At 47.4% G+C, this 21507-nt stretch overlaps 1 protein-coding gene across 9 annotated transcripts in view; it reads left to right on the forward strand.

Moving 5' to 3' along the window:
- The window catches only part of LOC311100403 (protein shisa-6-like), a gene marked incomplete at both ends in the record, with an annotated part of 66571 nt that extends 56442 nt beyond the window's left edge, over positions 1 to 10129 (forward strand). For 2 of the 9 annotated variants that reach the window (XM_084141297.1, XM_084141301.1), the window contains 3 exons: positions 3058 to 3210; positions 9051 to 9154; positions 9314 to 10129. In XM_084141297.1, coding sequence (XP_083997423.1) covers positions 3058 to 3210; positions 9051 to 9154; positions 9314 to 10129 — 1073 coding nt within the window. Of the gene's footprint in view, positions 1 to 3057; positions 3211 to 9050; positions 9155 to 9280 lie in introns of all 9 variants that reach the window. The other 7 variants (XM_084141302.1, XM_084141294.1, XM_084141295.1 and 4 more) reach the window with 7 other exon arrangements.
- Positions 10130 to 21507: the final 11378 nt, after the last annotated feature.

Here is a 21507-nt window from a genome sequence, read left to right on the forward strand (position 1 = left end):
CACACGCACCCTTCCATTCACCCCCACACCCTTCCACACACTCACCCAACCTTCAACCTTTGTACCTTCCCCCGTCCACATAGTCCGTGGTGTGGCTGTACTGTGCGTGGTGATTTAGCAGTGACGTGTGTTTCTGGTTATGGAGGTAGCTAACAGCATGTCACAGTGTGAGTCTATTTTCCCTGTGTGGAGAGAGTATTGCAGACACTTCTTTCACAGCTGGGTCTCTGTCCTCCCAAAACTCACCCCCCCACAGTTCTCTCCGGACCCCTGCTGTCATCTGTCCTTCTCAAACTTCTCATTCTCCCCCCCCCCCCCCCAACTCTCTCCTGCAGCAGTCACCCATCCCTCTAATTTTATCTGGCTGCTGGAGCCTGGACTTGAGCCGCACCCTGCTGCCCACTGCTCTGTGTGACAGACTCACAGCCAGCAGGGGAGAGAGAGAGAGAGAGAGAGGGAGAGGGATGCAGAGAGGGAGGGATAAAGAGAGTAGTCAGGGGGAGAGAGCGCGGGAGCTAGGAGAGAGAGCGGGAGCTAGGAGAGAGAGCGGGAGCTAGGAGAGAGTAGGAGAGAGAGGAGCAGGATAGAGAGAGGGGAGTTTGAAAGGAAAAGGGCAAAGAGAGAGAGAAAGAGAGGGAGAGAGGGACCAGAGTCCCAGTATGCCCCTCTCTCTCTCTCTGGCATCACATCGCATCAGTCAGATGAGTGGGTTGCTGCCCTTTCCTAGCCCTCTCCTCATCCCACTCCCCATCCCTCTCCTCATCACTCTCCCCACCCCACCCCACATCCCTCTCCCCACCCCACCCCACATCCCTCTCTCCACCCCACTCCCATCCCTCTCTCCACCCCACCCCACCCCTCTCCCCATCCCTCTCTCCACCCCACCCCACCCCTCTCCCCATCCCTCTCTCCACTCCACCCCATCCCACTCTCCATCCCTCTCTCCATCCCTACCCCACCCCACCCCTCTCTCCACCACACTCCCCATCCCTCTCTCCACCCCACCCCACATCCCTCTCTCCACCCCACCCCACTCCCCATCCCTCTCTCCACCCCACCCCAACCCACCTCTCTCTCCACCCCACCCCTCTCTCCACCACACCCCACCCCTCTCCCCATCCCACCCCTCTCCCCATCCCACCCCACCCCTCTCCCCATCCCTCTCTCCACCCCACCCCACATCCCTCTCTCCACCCCACCCCACCCCACTCCCCATCCCTCTCTCCACCCCACTCCCCATCCCTCTCTCCACCCTACTCCCCACCCCACCCCACTCCCCATCCCTCTCTCCACCCCACCCCACCCCACTCCCCTCCCTCTCCCACTCCCATCCCTCTCCCCATCCATCTCCCCACCCCACTCCCCATCCCTCTCCCCACCCCACTCCCCATCCGTCTCCCCACCCCACTCCCCATCTGTCTACCCACTCCCACCCCACCCCTCTCTCCACCCCACTCCCCATCCCTCTCCCCACCCCACATCCCTCTCCCATCCCACTCCCCATCCCTCTCTCCCCATCCCACTCCACATCCCTCTCCCCATCCCTCTCTCCACCCCACCCCACCCCACTCCCCATCCCCTCCCTCTCCCACTCCCATCCCTCTCCCCATCCATCTCTCCACCCCACTCCCCATCCGTCTCCCCACCCCACTCCCCATCCCTCTCCCCACCCCACTCCCCATCCGTCTCCCCACCCCACTCCCCATCCCTCTCCCCACCCCACTCCCCATCCGTCTCCCCACCCCACTCCCCATCCCTCTCCCCACCCCACTCCCCATCTGTCTCCCCACTCCCACCCCACCCCACCCCTCTCTCCACCCCACTCCCCACCCCACTCCCCATCCGTCTCCCCTCCCCACCCCACAACCCTCTCCCCATCCCTCTCTCCACCCCACTCCCCATCCCTCTCCCCACCCCACATCCCTCTCCCCATCCCACTCCCCATCCCACTCCCCATCCCTCTCCCCACCCCTCTCTCCACCCCACTCCCCATCCCTCTCCCCATCCCTCTCTCCACCCCACTCCACTCCGCTCCCCATCCCTCTCTCCACCCCACTCCCCATCCCTCTCCCCACTCCCCATCCGTCTCCCCATCCGTCTCCCCACCCCACTCACCATCCCACTCCCCATCCCTCTCCCCACCCCACTCCCCACCCCACTCCCCATCCCACTCCCCATCCCCACCCCACCCCACTCCCCATCCCTCTCCCCATCCCTCTCTCCACCCCACTCCCCACCCCACCCCACTCCCCACCCCATCCCACTCCCCATCCCACTCCCCATCCCCATCCCACCCCACTCCCCATCCCTCTCCCCATCCCTCTCTCCACCCCACTCCCCACCCCACCCCACTCCACTCCCCATCCCTCTCTCCACCCCACCCCACTCCCCATCCCTCTCTCCAACCCTCTCCCCACCCCTCTCCCCACATCCCTCTCCCCACCCCACATCCCTCCCCCCCACATCCCTCTCCCCACCCCACCCTCTCCCCACCCCACATCCCTCCCCCCCACATCCCTCTCCCCATCCCACTCCCATCCCTCTCCCCATCCCTCTCTCCACCCCACTCCCATCCCTCTCCCCATCCCTCTCTCCACCCCACCCCTCTCTCCACCCCACCCCACTCCCCATCCCTCTCTCCACCCCACCCCTCTCTCCACCCCACCCCACTCCCCATCCCTCTCCCCACCCCTCTTATCCACCCCACTCCCCACCCCACCCCACAGGGTCACTCTGAAGCAGACATCCGTTGTTTGATGTGGTGTTGTTTTTGGTCCGTTGTCACCTCCTCCGTGCCAAACAATCCCAGAGTGCATAATGACCACCTCTCTCAACCCACGTCCCCTAACCCCCCTCTCCTTTCAGCCCACCCTCCACCTCCCAGACTCCACCAAACGCTTTCTAAACAAGTTCCTGTTGGATGACCACCTCCCCTCACTCCCCTCCCTCCCTTCCTCAGCAGCTGTGCTCTGCCATCGTTGCCTTTGGTCTGACTCCGGATATGTTTTAGGAAGCCTGCCCATTTTCCCTTTTGTTTGTTTTGCTGTGTCTCCCCAGAGAACACTAGGATGAGTGGCATCCTGACCTCGCAGACGGAGCCGTATGACCTGTCCTTCTCACGCTCCTTCCAGAGCCTGTCCCACCTGCCACCCACCTACGAGGCTGCCGTCAAGGCCGACCTCAACAGATACTCCTCCCTCAAGAGACTGAGTAGGTCCTCGCCACAGCATAGTCCACCATTAGCAGAAACGCTGACAGGGCTCCCACTGCCTCGCTCAATGACCTGCATGTTAAAAACTCAAATGCATAAGTTAATGCCTGCTCTGGCATGTTAAAACTCTGCATTCGTCACTCGACTCGTTACTTGACTGGCATACGTTTATGAAGGATTATACCATACACCCCTTAAAATGTAGGTTTTTTAAATATTTTTTTATTTTTAATTTCACCTTTATTTAACCAGGTAAGCCAGTTGAGAACAAGTTCTCATTTACAACTGCGACCTGGCCAAGATAAAGCAAAGCAGTGCGATAAAAACAACAACAACACAGAGTTACATATTGGGTAAAACAAAACATACAGTCAATAACACAATAGAAATATATATACAGTGTGTGTAAATGTAGTAAGTTATGGAGGTAAGGCAATAAATAGGCCATAGTGCAAAATAATTACAATTTAGTATTAACACTGGAGTGATAGATGTGCAGAAGATGATGTGCAAATAGAGATACTGGGGTGCAAATGAGCAAAATAAATAACAATATGTGGATGAGGTAGTTGGGTGGGCTAATTACAGATGGGCTGTGTACAGGTGCAGTGATCAGTAAGCTGCTCTGACAACTGATGCTTAAAGTTAGTGAGGGAGATAAGAGTCTCCAGCTTCAGAGATTTTTGCAGTTCGTTCCAGTCATTGGCAGCAGAGAACTGGAAGGAATGGCGGCCAAAGGAGGTGTTGGCTTTGGGGATGACCAGTGAGATATACCTGTTGGAGCGCATACTACGGGTGGGTGTTGCTATGGTGACCAATGAGCTAAGATAAGGCAGGGATTTGCCTAGCAGTGATTTATAGATGACCTGGAGCCAATGGGTTTGGCGACGAATATGTAGTGAGGGCCAGCCAACAAGAGCGTACAGGTCACAATGGTGGGTAGTATATGGGGCTTTGGTGACAAAACGGATGGCACTGTGATAGACTACATCCAATTTGCTGAGTAGAGTGTTGGAGGCTATTTTGAAAATGACATCGCCGAACTCAAGGATCGGTAGGATAGTCAGTTTTACGAGGGCACGTTTGGCAGCATGAGTGAAGGAGGCTTTGTTGCGAAATAGGAAGCCGATTCTAGATTTAACTTTGGATTGGAGATGCTTAATGTGAGTCTGGAAGGAGAGTTTATGGTCTAACCAGACACCTAGGTATTTGTAGCTGTCCACATATTCTAAGTCAGACCCGCCGAGAGTAGTGATTCTAGTCGGGCGGGAGGGTGCAAGCAGCGTTTGATTGAAGAGCATGCATTTAGTTTTACAAAGTTGGAGGCTACGGAAGGAGTGTTGTATGGCATTGAAGCTCGTTTGGAGGTTTGTTAACACAGTGTCCAATGAAGGGCCACATGTATACAAAATGGTGTCGTCTGCGTAGAGGTGGATCTGAGAGTCACCAGCAGCAAGAGCGACATCATTGATATACACAGAGAATAGAGTCGGCCCGAGAATTTAACCCTGTGGCACCCCCATAGAGACTGCCAGAGGTCCAGACAACAGGCCCTCCGATTTGAAGAGGGGGATGACCGCAGCAGCTTTCCAATCTCTGGGGATCTCAGACGATACGAAAGAGAGGTTGAACAGGCTGGTAATAGGGGTTGCGACAATTTCGGTGGCTAATTTTAGAAAGAAAGGGTCCAGATTGTCTAGCCCAGCTGATTTGTAGGGGTCCAGATTTTGCAGCTCTTTCAGAACATCAGCTGTCTGAATTTGGGTGAAGGAGAAGCGGGGAGGGGGCATGGGCAAGTTGCAGCGGAGGGTGCAGAGCTGGTGGCCGGGGTAGGGGTAGCCAGGTGGAAAGCATGGCCAGCCGTAGCAAAATGCTTGTTGAAACTCTCGATTATCGTAGATTCATCGGTGGTGACAGTGTTTCCTAGCCTCAGTGCAGTGGCCAGCTAGGAGGAGGTGCTCTTATTCTCCATGGACTTTACAGTGTCCCAAAACTTTTTGGAGTTAGTGCTACAGGATGCAAATTTCTGTTTGAAAAAGCTAGCCTTTGCTTTCCTAACTGATTGTGTATATTGGTTCCTGACTTCCCTGAAAAGTTGCATATTGTGGGGGCTGTTCGATGCTAATGCAGTACGCCACAGGATGTTTTTGTGCTGGTCAAGGGCAGTCAAGTCTGGGGTGAACCAGGGGCTATATCTGTTCTTAGTTCTGCATTTTTTGAATGGGGCATGCTTATTTAAGATGGAGAGGAAAGCACTTTTAAAGAACAACCAGGCATCCTCTACTGACGGAATGAGGTCAGTATCCATCCAGGATACCCGGGCCAGGTCAATTAGAAAGGCCTGCTCGCTAAAGTGTTTGAGGGGTGGTCGTTTGACCGCGAACCCATTACGGACGCAGGCAATGAGGCAGTGATCGCTGAGATCCTGGTTGAAGACAGCGGAGGTGTATTTAGAGGGTAAATTAGTCAGGATGATTATCTATGAGGGTGCCCATGTTTACGGATTTAGGGTTGTGCCTGGTAGGTTCCTTGATCATTTGTGTGAGATTGAGGGCATCTAGTTTAGATTGTAGGACGGCCGGGGTGTTAAGCATATCCCAGTTTAGGTCACCAAGCAGTACGAACTCTGAGGATAGATGGGGGGCAATCAATTCACATATGGTGTCCAGGGCACAGCTGGGGGCTGAGAGGGGTCTGTAGCAAGCGGCAACAGTGAGAGACTTATTTCTGGAAAGGTGGATTTTTTAAGTAGAAGCTCAAACTGTTTGGGCACAGACCTGGATAGTATGATAGAACTCTGCAGGCTATCTCTACAGTAGATTGCAACTCCGCCCCCTTTGGCAGTTCTATCTAGATTAGCCTTCTGATGTTAACATGCAAGAAACCAAGGCTTTTACGGTTACAGAAGTCAACAAATGATAGTGCCTGGGGAGTAGGAATGATACTGTGGGTTACAGGGCCTGGGTTAACCTCTACATCACCAGAGGAACAGAGGAGGAATATAATAAGGATACGGCTAAAGGCTATTGGTAGGATACTTAAAAATAAAGGTTAAGTTATCTTTCTCTGAAAGGGTCCTAATATTCAGTGCCTGTGTATCAGCATTCACTCCAGAAAGCGCACAGAGTGTCTGGATGAGAGGGCACAGACAATTAAAAATACACATTTCATTCAGCTCCTCAAAACCGTGAGTCACTGGTATTCCATTCCAATACACCACACAGTCACTCTCTCCCCTTAAAGATTTCTCTTTAGAAAAGCAGCAGCCACCATTTCTCAGTGTGAGCATTTAACGGCATTAAGCTCTGTGCTATGTATTGATTCAGTGTACTACACTGGCTTCATCTCTTCATATTGAGGGGAACGCAAATATTCCTTAAGGCTTGTGGAATTGCATCATTGCTGTCCTACTTACATTTGAGTAATTTAGCAGATGGTCTTATCCAGAGTCACTTACAGTAGTGAGTGCATACATTTTCATACTGGTCCCCTGTGGGAATTGAACCCACAACCTTGGCATTTCAAGCACCATGCTCTACCAACTGAGCCACACGGGACCAACGGGAGCGATCTGAATCTATTGTACAACTCAAAGTCGGTACTGCTAAAACTTCTGTAGTGGATTTTTATTATTTTTCAGTCAACATACAGCGCACACACACACACAAATGCGAGATCTATTCAACCAAAAAAAAAGCACCTATCGAGTTTACAGGGTCTAATGGGGAGACTTGAAATCCATAAAATGTATTCCAAAGTGAAGGATCTGAGTCTACAATTGATCCCATCAGTGCTAGCTATCTCTAGAGTGGGTCAAAATCGTTATACATGTGCCAGTCTCAGGTGTCTCTTGTGCTTGTTAATGTCCAATAGAAATCGGACTGCATATTGATTGGAACATGCTATGTCATTGCTTGGGAAATGTCAGTGCTTGGGAAATTGTCTCAATAAGTAATGTTACAAAATGCATGGTGAATGTTGTTGTTGTTGTTATTCTGGAAAGCTGATTTGTTTAACAGTTTTTATTGTGTCGAGTCCCACAATCCAGTCAAAGCCATAGAATAATCTCTGCCGCCATGTTAAAACTTGAAACTGTCCTCAGGCAATGCCGGCCTAGCTGTTTTTATCTTTTTCCAAAGCAAATCATTTGCAACAGCAAATAGCCAAAAGGCATCTTTCTACTGATAGATAATGTAGGATAGAGCCAGAGGCGAGATAGAGCCGCATTTCCTTTATTGGAAAAATGAAATGGCAAATCTCAGCGTCTACTAATTAATATAAATTGATGTATAAATTGAAAGTAAAGCATACAGTGTCTCTGCACAGTACATATCATAAGTTATTAATTCATTCCTTTTTCAGAAGAGTTTTTGCCTTCTTCCCAATAGGGAATTCAAACGCATTACATTTTTCACTAATCTAAAAAAAACAGCTTTAGAGAATTAATGATGACATCTTTCTTTTCTTTGCTCTTTTATTCATTAGTGAGATGTATATTTAACCGATTCAGACTAATTTCTTAAATAACACACATATATTTCATGCCAATTAAAAGCCTATATATATTTTATATATATGTATATTTTTGTTATTCATCTGGTAATACGCTTTAGCTAATCCCCTTTTAGCGCCCTGTCATAATTGACATTTGTGTGAAAGGAGTGATCAGCCTGAGGTGTATTAGAAGCCTTGTGACCATAATTGACGCAGCTGGATATATTCTACAATGGTGTATTCTTGTTCTCTGGATTCTGGAGAGGTGTTTTATTATTAATTCATGAATAATTAATATTATTAACGGATTCATGTTATTAAAGTTCATCTCCATCTCACTTTAGCAGTAAAACATTCAAAGCCAAAGTGAAAAAGAACAGACTCCAAGGAAGACAACTGTCCAGTGACGTTTGTATTTTTGGGCGTGAACTTTAAAGGTTTCCATTTTTTCTATATATATCATTTCTGCAGCAGCTTTACTTAGTCATGGGCGGCAGGTAGCCTAGCGGTTAGAACGTTGGGCTAGGAACCGTGTTTTCTAATACTGGAGCCGACAAGGTGAAGAATCTGCCGATGTGCCCTTGAGCAAGGTACTTAACCCTAATTTGCCCCAGGGGTGCCGTACTACTATGCCTGACCCTGTAAAACAAAACATTTCACTGCACCTATGTGACCATAAAACATATTATGTGACCATAAAACATATTATGTTTTTATATATTTTTTGACTGGATGTTTGTGTGTGTGTGTGTGTGTACATCTGTGTGTATGTGTCTGTGTGTGTGTGTGTGTGTGTGTGTGTGTGTGTGTGTGTGTGTGTGTGTAGCGCATGTGATTGTGTGTGTCTGACTATGTCAAATCCGTACGTATGACTAATGGTTGAAGCATGGTTCCCAGTGAGTCTCCTTTATAACACATACAAGGTGTGAGGGTGTGATATCACACATCCTGCCAAGACAATCTGGAGGCATGTACATATCTCTAGACCTGTACTTGTACACAACCTCTATCCATGTTTGGTTTGATAATACATGAACGTGCAGATGAATTTTCATCCATGTAATGTGATCTATCGTCATTTCAATTAGCCTTTGTGTATGACATTTCTGTGTGGTGTATGCAGTATGACACTGTTTGTTAACAGACTTTTACGCAACGCCAGAAATGCCAGTAGAATCATAGATGGGGCCAGAATTGTCATATTCTCGGAGCAACCTTCAGACCCTCTATTCTATTTCCTTTACTTCCCTTTTCTCTCTTTCCCTCCTACTCTCTCTCTACCTTCTCCCTCCCTCTTTCTCTCTCCTAATCCCCCTCTTCCGTCTCCCTCTCCGTCTCTCCACAGCGGATAAAGATGTCGACGACTACTACACCCGCAAGCGTCACCTCCCTGACCTGGCAGCCAGAAGCACCCTGCCCTTACACGTCATCAAAATGAACCAGGAACAAGTACTGTATCTACGTATAAATCTGCATTTTATTTATGCAGTGGTGGCTGTTTAGTGCATGCATTTACAAAAGTCCCAAGCCATTGAATTTATCAGGAGTTGACTGTATTTTCATCCATTCCTCCAGCAGCAGCAGCAGCTCCAGAGCCAGCCCCCCCAGCCCCAGGTGGCCCAGGCCCCACCCCAGCAGCCCCAGGCCCAGCAGGCCCCCAGGAGACAGAGGCCTCCCCGAGTCCAGAGGGCCATGTCCCAGGACCGGGTCCTGTCCCCACACCGAGGCCCCCAGCAAGACTACAGCATCTCCTACGGGATGGGGATGACCGAGCATGGAGGACGAATCCTGTCTGATGAGCAGCTACTGTCTGCCGAGAGGCTGAGGTCCGAGGAACGCCTGCTTCCTCAGGACCGCTTGATGTCCCAGGACCGGCTGTACTCCAAGGACCGCATGTACTCCAAGGATAGGCTATTACAATCACAAGACCACATGTACCCTAAAGACCGCCACTTCTCCCAAGACCGCCTCTACTCGCAAGACCGCTTGTACTCCCAAGACCGCCTGCTATCTCAGGATCCTCTGATCTCGCCGGACAAAATGATGATGTCGCTGAAGCGCGGTGTAGTCGGCAGTGTGTCCGGTGGTTTCCGGGGCAACAACGACAAGTTGATGTCGCACGCCATCTCGCACCCGGACGTGTTCATGCCGACGACGCCACTCATGGACCGCTACAAGATGACCAAAATGCACTCCCATCCCAGTGCCTCGAACAACGCAGGAGCGGGGGGCGGAGCAGGACCAGGACCAGGGGGACACTCCAACACACTAGCCATGAACCACACGACTAATAAGAGGCAGCAGTTTGCCTCTAGAAGGACCCACACTGTGGAGCAGCTCCACTACATCCCCCAACAGCACCACCAGCAACAGCAGCAGCAGCAGCACTATCGCACAGGCAGCAAGACCGAAGTGACTGTTTAACGCTAGCTAGCACGCTAACGGCTAGCTTGGTAGTGAGGCAACTGGTAATGTTAACTCGCTAACAGCTAATCGCTAGTATGAGAAGGAGTATGTTTGTGGGGTGAAAGGGAAGGGAAGAGACTGACTATGTTTGTAAGGTGGGAAATCACACTCTGTAGCTTAGTTTCCTGCTAAGTCAATGAAAAGGTATACCCTCATCTCTTTGCCTTTCCGGACTTCACCAGAACCAAGTACTGTACTGTAATAGACTGGAGTTCTTCAGTAGACACAAACTCCATAAAGACTGACTCCAGATAAACATGGATCAGCTGTGGTAGTGTGCTGTGAAATTGGCAAACTACTCTACTGTTATTCCCGTTATGCCCTAAGCACCAGCTCCCCTTGTCCTACACAATTGGGATGTGATTCATATGAGGGGACATGGATTATATGAGAATACCGAGGCTCAGGCAGCCTCTGTCCAACCGTCCGATACAAATCTCTTCTTCTTTGAACTTCTACTGCAACTCCAAAGGGCTTTGCATGGTAAAAGGACTGATCCAATCGATGTCTCCATGACATCTGTTGTTGAAAGACACGACAACACAACCACGGGTGATGAAACCGGGATGGCCCTGTAATAACTTTATAAATATATAAATATAAAAAAGTACCGTTTATAACTCCAGTCTTACGCATAGCTGTAGAGAGATCTTAAAATAAATCAAAACTAATGTTACTAGCACTTTTATTGGCGCCTCAGTCTGATATATCTTTTTTTTTTATGAATAATTGTTTTTTGTGGGTTAAAAAGCACAATCAATTAATGAGATTCTCTGTTTCTGTTCAGTAGTTTTTTCTTTCATAAGTTTGTTTGGTGATGGCTAGCTCATAGATGATTGTAAATAAGCTATAATTCTAGAGGCAGTATTATGGACCAGTCCATACTGGTTGGATTTTGTATTAGACTGTCTAATGTTTTCAGTAGATTCTGAACAAGTTATAAACCACCACTGTTTCGTGATCAGTTCAGACTAGAAAACCCACTTAACCAAGTATTTGACAGGATAAATGAATACTATAACGTGTGTCTTTTCAACTATGTTTGTAGAATGAGAAGTGAATGAATGTGTTGATAAGAAAATATACCACTGTTCATATTTGGATGTAAACTGTGTTCCATTGACTAATTTGAGAAGTTGGACAACATGGTGACGGATTATATGCTTGTTGCAGTAGGGTCAAATAAACCATCCATATTTTTTTAAACAGACAACACTTCTGAAACGACTATATTTGTGCTCTGTTTGTTGATGTGTATGAAAAATGGCATATGTCAATCATAGAATTGTAAGTTGGTACAGCTGACATACAGTATGACCAATCAATACCTGCAGGGGTTTGAAAGGGCTGTGAGTGAGAGCTGAAGGTGGGGTTTTCATACACTTACACATGAGAAAGATTAGAAAAAGACTGTAGCCTTTACTTGCCTGTACATATTCAATCAAGTGATATCTCATAGAATAATCAAAATGTGAAAAAACATTCAGTGTTTCATTAGTTAAAGCGAACACAAATTAGAGGTGGGATTAATTTGTTTTACACGCCACCGTGATCTTGCTTTTCTCAGCGGGGGTCACACCTATCCCTATCATAATAAAATCACATTTGAATGCTTGTGTTCTTAGCTCCAACACACAAATCTAAAAGTAAAAGAATGGAATTAAGAAATATATAAATATTAGGACGAGCAACGTCGGAGTCCAGAGTATAAATATATATGGGATGTATACACATTATGGACAGTATGTGGATAGAATAATTCGTATTCCTGTAGAATACGTAGGATAGAATAGTATATACACAGCAATAGTTGAATAGGATGGCATTGACTAGAATACAGTATATACATATGAAATGAGTAAAACAGTATATAAACATTATTAAAGTGACCAGTGTTCCATTATTAAAGTGATCAGTGATTATATGTCTGTGTACATAGGGCAGCAGCCTCTAAGGTGCAGGGTTGAGTAACCGGGTGATAGCCGGCTAGTGACAGTGACTAAGTTCAGGGAAGGGTACTGGGTGGAGGCCGGCTAGTGATGGCTATTTAACAGTCTGATGGCCTTGAAATAGAAGTTGTTTTTCAGTCTCTTGGTCCCAGCTTTGATCAAATCAAAAATCAAATCAAATTTTATTGGCCACATGCGCCGAATACAACAGGTGTAGACATTACAGTGAAATGCTTACTTACAGCCCTTAACCAACAATGCATTTATTTTCTAAGAAAAAAGTAAAATAAAACAACAACAAAAAAGTGTTGAGAAAAACAGAGCAGAAGTCAAATAAAATAACAGTAGGGAGGCTATATATACAGGGGGGGTACCGGTGCAGAGTCAATGTGCGGGGGCACCTGCTAGTTGAGGTAGTTGATGTAATATGTACATGTGGGTAGAGTTAAAAGATGGGGTGGGGGTGGGGGGCAGTGCAAATAGTCCGGGTAGCCATGATTAGCAGTTCAGGAGTCTTATGGCTTGGGGGTAGAAGCTGTTGAGAGTCTTTTGGACCTAGACTTGGCACTCCGGTACTGCTTGCCGTGCGGTAGCAGAGAGAACAGTCTATGACTAGGGTGGCTGGAGTCTTTGACAATTTTGAGGGCCTTCCTCTGACACCGCCTGGTATAGAGGTCCTGGATGGCAGGAAGCTTGGCCTCAGTGATGTAATGGGCCGTACGCACTACCCTCTGTAGTGCCTTGCAGTCGGAGGCCGAGCAGTTGCCATACCAGGCGGTGATGCAACCAGTCAGGATGCTCTCGATGGTGCAGCTGTAGAATATTTTGAGGATCTGAGGACCCATGCCAAATCTTTTCAGTCTCCTGAGGGGGAATAGGCTTTGTCGTGCCCTCTTCACGACTGTCTTGGTGTGTTTGGACCATGATAGTTTGTTGGTGATGTGGACACCAAGGAACTTGAAGCTCTCAACCTGTTCCACTACAGCCCTGTCGATGAGAATGGGGGCGTGCTCAGTCCTCTTTTTTTTGTAGTCCACAATCATCTCTTTTGTCTTGGTCACTTTGAGGGAGAGGTTGTTATCCTGGCACCACACGGCCAGGTCTCTGACCTCCTCCCTATAGGCGGTCTCATCGTTGTCAGTGATCAGGCCTACCACTGTTGTGTCGTCGGCAAACTTAATGATGGTGTTGGAGTCGTGCCTGGCCATGCAGTCATGGGTGAACAGGGAGTACAGGACGGACTGAGCATGCACCCCTGAGGGGCCCCCGTGTTGAGGATCAGTGTGGCAGATGTGTTGTTACCTACCCTTACCACCTGGGGGCGGCCCGTCAGGAAGTCCAGGATCCAGTTGCAGAGGGAGGTGTTTAGTCCCAGGATCCTTAGCTTAGCTTAGTATTATTATTATTATTATTATTATTATTATTATTATTATTATTAGTGATGAGCTTTGGGGGCACTATGGTGTTGAATGCTGAGCTGTAGTCAATGAATAGCATTCTCACGTAGGTGTTCCTCTTGTCCAGGTGGGAAAGGGCAGTGTGGAGTGCAATAGAGATTGCATCATCTGTGGATCTGTTGGGGCGGTATGCAAATTGGAGTGGGTCTAGGGTTTCTGGGATAATGGTGTTGATGTGAGCCATGACCAGCCTTTCAAAGCACTTCATGGCTACAGACGTCAGTGCTACGGGTCGGTAGTCATTTAGGCAGGTTATCTTAGTGTCCTTGGGCACTGGGACTATGGTGTTCTGCTTGAAACATGTTGGTATTTCAGACTCAGTCAGGGACATGTTGAAAATGTCAGTGAAGACACTTGCCAGTTGGTCAGCACATGCTCGGAGTACACGTCCTGGTAATCCGTCTGCGGCCTTGTGAATGTTGACCTGTTTAAAAGTCTTACTCACATTGGCTACGGAGAGCGTCATCACATAGTCATCCGGAACAGCTGGTGCTCTCATGCATGATTCAGTGTTGTTTGCCTCGAAGCGAGCATAGAAGTGGTTTAGCTCGTCTGGAAGTCTTGTGTCACTGGGCAGCTGGCGGCTGTGCTTCCCTTTGTAGTCTGTAATAGTTTTCAAGCCCTGCCACATCCGATGAGCGTTAGAGCCGGTGTAGTACGATTCAATCTTAGTCCTGTATTGACTCTTTGCCTGTTTGATGGTTCGTCGGAGGGCATAGCGGGATTTCTTATAAGCGTCCGGGTTAGAGTCCCGCTCCTTGAAAGCGGCAGCTCTACCCTTTAGCTCAGTGCGGATGTTGCCTGTAATCCATGGCTTCTGGTTGGGGTATGTACGTACGGTCACTGTGGGGACGACGTCATCGATGCACTTATTGATGAAGCCAGTGACTGATGTGGTGTACTCCTCAATGCTATCTGAAGAATCCCGGAACATGTTCCAGTCTGTGCTAGCAAAACAGTCCTGTAGCTTAGCATCTGCATCATCTGACCACTTTTGTATTAACCGAGTCACTGGTTCTTCCTGCTTTAGTTTTTGCTTATAAGCAGGAATCAGGAGGATAGAGTTATGGTCAGATTTGCCAAATGGAGGGCGAGGGAGACCTTTGTATGTGTCTCTGTGTGTGGAGTAAAGGTGGTCTAGAGTTTTTTTTCCTCTAGTTGCACATTTAACATGCTGGTAGAAATTAGGTAGAACTGATTTAAGTTTCCCTGCATTAAAGTCCCCGGCCACTAGGAGCGCTGCCTCTGGATGAGCGTTTTCCTGTTCACTTATGGCCTTATACAGCTCATTCAGTGCAATCTTAATGCCAGCATTGGTTTGTGGTGGTAAATAGACAGCTATGAAAAATATAGATGAAAACTCTTGGTAAATAGTGTGGTCTACAGCTTATCATAAAATATTTTACCTCAGGCGAGCAAAACCTTGAGACTTCCTTAGTATTTGATTTTGTGCACCAGCTGTTGTTTACAAATATATACAGACGAACACCCCTTGTCTTACCGGAGTCAGCAGTTCTATCCTGCCGATGTAGCGTATAGTCCGCTAGCTGTATGTTCTCCATGTCATCGTTCAGCCACGACTCGGTGAAACATAATATATTACAGTTTTTAATGTCCCGTTGGTAGGATAATCGTAATCTTAGGTCATCCAATTTATTCTCAAATGATTGAACATTGGCTAATAGGATTGATGGAAGAGGCAGTTTACTCGCTTGCCGTCGGATCCTTATAAGGCACCATGACCTACGTCCACGATATCTCCGTCTCTTTCTCATGCGAATGACACACCTGTACTGACCTCGCTTCTGGATGATAGCGGGCTGAACAGGTCGTGGCTCGGGTGGTTGATGCCCTTGATTATCTTTTTGGCCTTCCTGTGACATCGGGTGCTGTAGGTGTCCTGGAGGGCAGGCAGTGTGCCACCGGTGATGCGTTGGGCAGACCGCACCACCCTCTGGAGAGCCCTGCGGTTGTGGGCGGTGCAGTTGCCGTACCAGGCGGTGATACAGCCCGACAGGATGCTCTCAATGGTGCATCTGTAAAGGTTTGTGGGGGTCTTAGGGGCCAAGCCTAATTTCTTCAGCCTCCTGAGGTTGAAGAGGCGCTGTTGCGCCTTCTTCACCACACTGTCTGTGTGGGTGGACCATTTCAGATCGTCAGTGATGTGTACGCCGAGGAACTTGAAGCGTTTCACCTTCTCCACTGTGGCCCCATCGATGTGGATGGTAATCAGGCCTACTACTTTTGTGTAGTCTGCAAACTTGATGACTGAGGAGGTGGAGGTGTGCGTGGCCACGCAGTCATGGGTGAACAGGGAGTACAGGAGGGGGCTGAGCACGCACCCTTGTGGGGCCCCTGTATTGAGGATCAGCGTAGTGGAGGTGTTGTTTCCTACCTTCACCACTTGGGGGCGGCCCGTCAGGAAGTCCACGACCCAGTTGCAACGGGCAGGGTTCAGACCCAGGGCCTGAGCTTAAAGATGAGCTTGGAGGGTACTATGGTGTTGAAGGCAGAGCTGTAGTCAATGAACAGCATTCTTACATACTGTAGGAATTCCTCTTGTCCAGATGGGATAGGGCAGTGTGCAGTGCATTGGCGATTGCATCGTCTGTGGATCTATTGGGGCGGTATGCAAATTGAAGTGGGTCTAGGGTGTCAGGTAAGATGGAGGTGATATGATCCTTAACTAGCCTCTCAAAGCACTTCATGATGACAGAAGTGAGTGCTACGGGGCGATAGTCTTTCAGTTCAGTTACCTTTGCTTTCTTGGGTACAGGAACAATGGTGGACATCTTGAAGCAAGTGGGGACCGCAGACTGGGATAGGGAGAGATTGAATATGTCTGTAAACACTCCAGCCAGCTGGTCTGCGCATGCTCTGAGGACGTGGCTAGGAATGCCGTCTGGGCAGGCAGCCTTGCGAGGGTTAACACGCTTAAATGAAGAGGTGGATGGTGTGCACGCCTCCGGAGTCGGACTAGAAGTCCAATCGGAATACCTCTTCTCCGCCGGGGCCTCTTGGAGCAGCCTCTGAGATAAGTTAAATTGACAAAGGATCCATTTCGGGAATGTCATATTTCTAGTCGGAATGCTGGTGAGTTACCGATGCTCTGATATCCCAAAGTTATTTCCGACTGTATGTGATAACACAAAAACGTTCTGGGCTAATTATGCAAAAACAAAATACTGTGAAGTTGCTTAGGAGCTAGAAGCAGAGCTGCCATGTCTATCGGCGCCATCTTCATGAAGTCTGTCACGCTGACAGACAGCTTTACTTGACAGCCTTGCCATGGTAAGAAATATGCCACAGACGCAGGCTACCGCAGTACGTTACTTCTGACATCTGAATTAATATGGTAGCCCCTGCAATTTCAGACCTTCTTTAAATTCATCGAACTCCTGTGGGTTTCGAACGCCAATTCTCACAGAACACAAAAGAGGCCCCCGCAATCACATTGGTCCACAAATACAAAAGAGTAGGGAAATAAGCCGGAATAAGTTTCGGTTTCCAATTTGCACGCAATCCTCTAACCGATCAGCATTTAGATGAAATATGACTCTCCAATCAAAAGGAATCTATGGATGGGGGAATCAGCTGGAGCGTAAAAGGTAGGCCTAAGATGCCCAGGCAGTCGGGTACAGAGACTGAAGTTAAAGCCATCTCCACTGTGAGAAAAGGGAATCAGGCCAAGTACAGGGCTTTCCATAACATAATCAGGAGCTTTCAAACTTTCTCCACATTTAAAAAACAGTGTCTCGTTCCACAATACAATACTTTTCCATTCTATCACTCCTCCAGTTTTAATGCTGACAAAGTTGAGGGCCGACTGAGACCTTTTTTGTTCTGGAAATATTTCGTTTTAGCTATCGTTGCTTTTGCATTTGTCCCTGTGCCTTTGTCATGCCTATTCTGCCCTTAGAGAGAATTGTCATCTTTGAATGGGAAGGAAGGAGACATTGGCCAGTTTGCCCCGCAATCCATGGAAAGCTTTGAATGTCCTACAACAAACTGAGACCTTCCTCTCCTCAACCCATACACACAGTATCTGGGATAACCTAGAGGACAATGTGACACATTTCCAATGAACGATATGAGTGAGAAACTATATAGAACTCCATATTTCACCTTTCCCGAGTAAAAGATACATTTGTTGAGTTACTTTCCCACTGTCCTTTGTACACCTCTATGAAGACCAGCAGGCCTATGCCAATCTATGTTATGGATATCTGTGTAATAGTGCTTTCAAAGGGATCTTTGCTGCTGTTTGTGCCTGTAATCCATCTGCAAACTAGTCAATAAGGGATGAGCTGGCGGAATCTCCACACCCTGAGAGGGATGCTGGTTAGATGCTGGTTAGTTAATCATACAATTAGGACTGGTGCTGGAACTCAGACATTAAGCTGCTACTTTGGCTTTAATCTGACATACCGTATTGGCATCTTTGTGGGATCTTAACACTTAATACACAGCGATAAGATGATAATAGCAACATTTACAACTTCTCTACAATAAACTGTCTTGAAGTGTCAATGTGGCAGTGAACAGTCCATCTTCATTGAGGAAACAAGGAACTGCCATCAGCTGAAAGAAACCTGAGCAAAAAACAAGGTTATTTTGAATAATTTCTATGTTGAAAATGTTGCTGCTAAATCCATAATTCCAACCTTATCTCATTTTTACATTTTACATTTTAGTCATTTAGCAGACGCTCTTATCCAGAGCAACTTACAGTTAGAGAGTGCATACATTTTCATACTCCCCCTAGCACAGGGATCCATGCCCAGTAGCTCTCACTCTTGATAATCCTCAGATTGGAGAGACAGCTAACAGACGTTTTGTTTTACGACAGATGCCAAATCCAGATAAACATTTAATTAGCAGCTCATCAACTCTGTCAGAGTTAATTACCCAAGGCCTGAGCCCAGCCAGAACCCAGCTAGTGCCACGCTAAAGCTGCTCACAGAGGCCTGAGCCCAGCCAGAACCCAGATAGCACCATGCTAACACTGCTCACAGATGGTTGGTCCTCACAACAAGGCCTGACTGGGACCCAGAGAAGCAGAGGATTCACTGAGTTAAAATCCAGGAAACCTACACACTGTTTAGGAATTCAGATCACTAATCTAGACATTCGGTCACTGCAAACTCCTACAGTGCCTTCAGAAAGTATTAACACCCCCTTGAATTTTCCCATTTGTTTTGTGTTACAGCCTAAATTTTTAATGAGTTAAATTAGATTTTTTGGTCACTGGCCTGCACACAATACCCCATATGCAGCGCATTCGGAAAGTATTCAGACCCCTTCCCTTTTTCCACATTTTGTTACGTTACAGCCTTATTCTAAAATGGATTGAATACATGTTTTTCCTCATCAATCTACACACAATACCCCATAATGACAAAGTGAAAACTGGTTTTTAGAAATGTTTGCAGATACCTTATTTACATAAGTATTCAGACCCTTTGCTATGAGAATCCAAATTGAGCTCAGGTGCATCCTGTTTCCATTGATCATCCTTCAGATGTTTCTACAACTTGATTGGAGTCCACCTGTGGTAAATTCAATTAATTGGACGTGATTTAGAAAGGCACACAACTGTATATCTAAGGTCAAACAGTTGACAGTGCATGTCAGAGCAAAAACCAAGCCATGAGGTCGAAGGAATTGTCCGTAGAGATCCGAGACAGGATTGTGTCGAGGCACAGATCTGGGGTAGGGTGCCAAAACATTTCTGCAGCATTGAAGGTCCCCAAGAACACAGTTGCCATCATCATTCTTAAATTAAAGAAGTTTGGAACCACCAAAACTCTTCCTAGAGCTGGCCGCCCGGCCAAACTGAGCAATCGTGGGAGAAGGGCCTTGGTCAGGGAGGGGACCAAGAACCTGATGGTCACTCTGACAGAGCTCCAGAGTTCCTCTGTGGAGATGGGAGAACCTTCCAGAAGGACAACCATCTCTGCAGCACTCCACCAATCAGGCCTTTACGGTAGAGTGGCCAGACGGAAGCCAATCCTCAGTAAAAGGCGCATGACAGCCCGCTTGGAGTTTGCCAAAAGGCACCTAAAGACACTCAGACCATGAGAAACAAGATTCTCTGGTCTGATGAAACCAAGATTGAACTCTTTGGCCTGAAAGCCAAGCGTCACGTCTGGAGGAATCCTGCCACCATCCCTACGGTGAAGCATGGTGGTGGCAGCATGGTGGTGGCAGCATCATGCGGTGGGGATGTTTTTCAGTGGCAGGGACTGGGAGACTAGTCAGGATCGAGGGAAAGATGAACGGAGCAAAGTACAGAGAGATCCTTGATGAAAACCTGCTCCAGAATGCTCAGGACCTCAGACTGGGGCGAAGGTTCACCTTCCAACAGGACAATGACCCTAAGCACACAGCCATGACAACGCAGGAGTGGCTTCGGGACACATCTCTGAATGTCCTTGAGTGGCCCAGCCAGAGCCCCGGACTTGAACCCGATCGAACATCTCTGGAGGGACCTGAACATAAGAGATGCTCCCCATTCAACATAACAGAGCTTGAGAGGATCTGCAGAGAAGAATGGGAGAAACTCCCCAAATACAGGCATCATACCCAAGAAGACTCGAGGCTGTAATCGCTGCCAAAGATGCTTCAACTAAGTACTGAGTAAAGGGTCTGAAGACATATGTAAATGTGATATTTCATGTTTCTTTTCTTGATAGATTTGCAAAAATTTCTTCAAGCCTGTTTTTACTTTGTCATTATGGGGTATTTTGTGTAGATTGATGAGGGGAAAAAATAATTTAATTCATTTTAGAATAAGGCTGTAACGTAACAAAATGTGGAAAAAGTAAAGTGGTCTGAATACTTTCCGAATGCACTGTATCTTTGTAGTGAATGGGTGTATTGTTTGGGATGCTCTGGATCGACGTGTACGACAGCGTGTTCCAGTTCCCGCCAATATCCAGCAACTTTCACAGCCATTGAAGAGGAGTGGGACAACAGAGATGTGTCGCGCTGCATGAGGCAAATGGTGGTCACACCAGATACTGATTGGTTTTCTGATCCTTGCCCCTACCTTTTCTATAAGGTATCTGTGACCAACAGATGTATATCTGTATTCCCAGTCATGTGAAATCCATAGATTAGGGCCAAATGATTTTTTTTTAATTGACTGATTTCCTTATATTATCTGTAACTCAGTAAAATCTTTGAAATTGTTGCATGTTGCATTTATATTTTTGTTCAGTATATACAGTGGGGAGAACAAGTATTTGATACACTGCCGATTTTGCAAGTTTTCCTACTTACAAAGCATGTAGAGGTCTGTAATTTTTATCATAGGTACACTTCAACTGTGAGAGACGGAATCTAAAACAAAAATCCAGAAAATCACATTGTATGATTTTTAAGTAATTAATTTGCATTTTATTGCATGACATAAGTATTTGATCACCTACCAACCAGTAAGAATTCCGGCTCTCACAGACCTGTTAGTTTTTCTTTAAGAAGCCCTCCTGTTCTCCACTAATTACCTGTATTAACTGCACCTGTTTGAACTCGTTACCTGTATAAAAGACACCTGTCCACACACTCAATCAAACAGACTCCAACCTCTCCACAATGGCCAAGACCAGAGAGCTGTGTAAGGACATCAGGGATACAATTGTAGACCTGCACAAGGCTGGGATGGGCTACAGGACAATAGGCAAGCAGCTTGGTGAGAAGGCAACAACTGTTGGCGCAATTATTAGAAAATGGAAGAAGTTCAAGATGACGGTCAATCACCCTCGGTCTGGGGCTCCATGCAAGATCTCACCTCGTGGGGCATCAATGATCATGAGGAAGGTGAGGGATCAGCCCAGAACTACACGGCAGGACCTGGTCAATGACCTGAAGAGAGCTGGGACCACAGTCTGAAAGAAAACCATTAGTAACACACTACGCCGTCATGGAT

Source organism: Coregonus lavaretus (assembly GCF_964263955.1).
Source record: "Coregonus lavaretus genome assembly, chromosome: 25".
NCBI classification, from domain to species: domain Eukaryota; kingdom Metazoa; phylum Chordata; class Actinopteri; order Salmoniformes; family Salmonidae; genus Coregonus; species Coregonus lavaretus.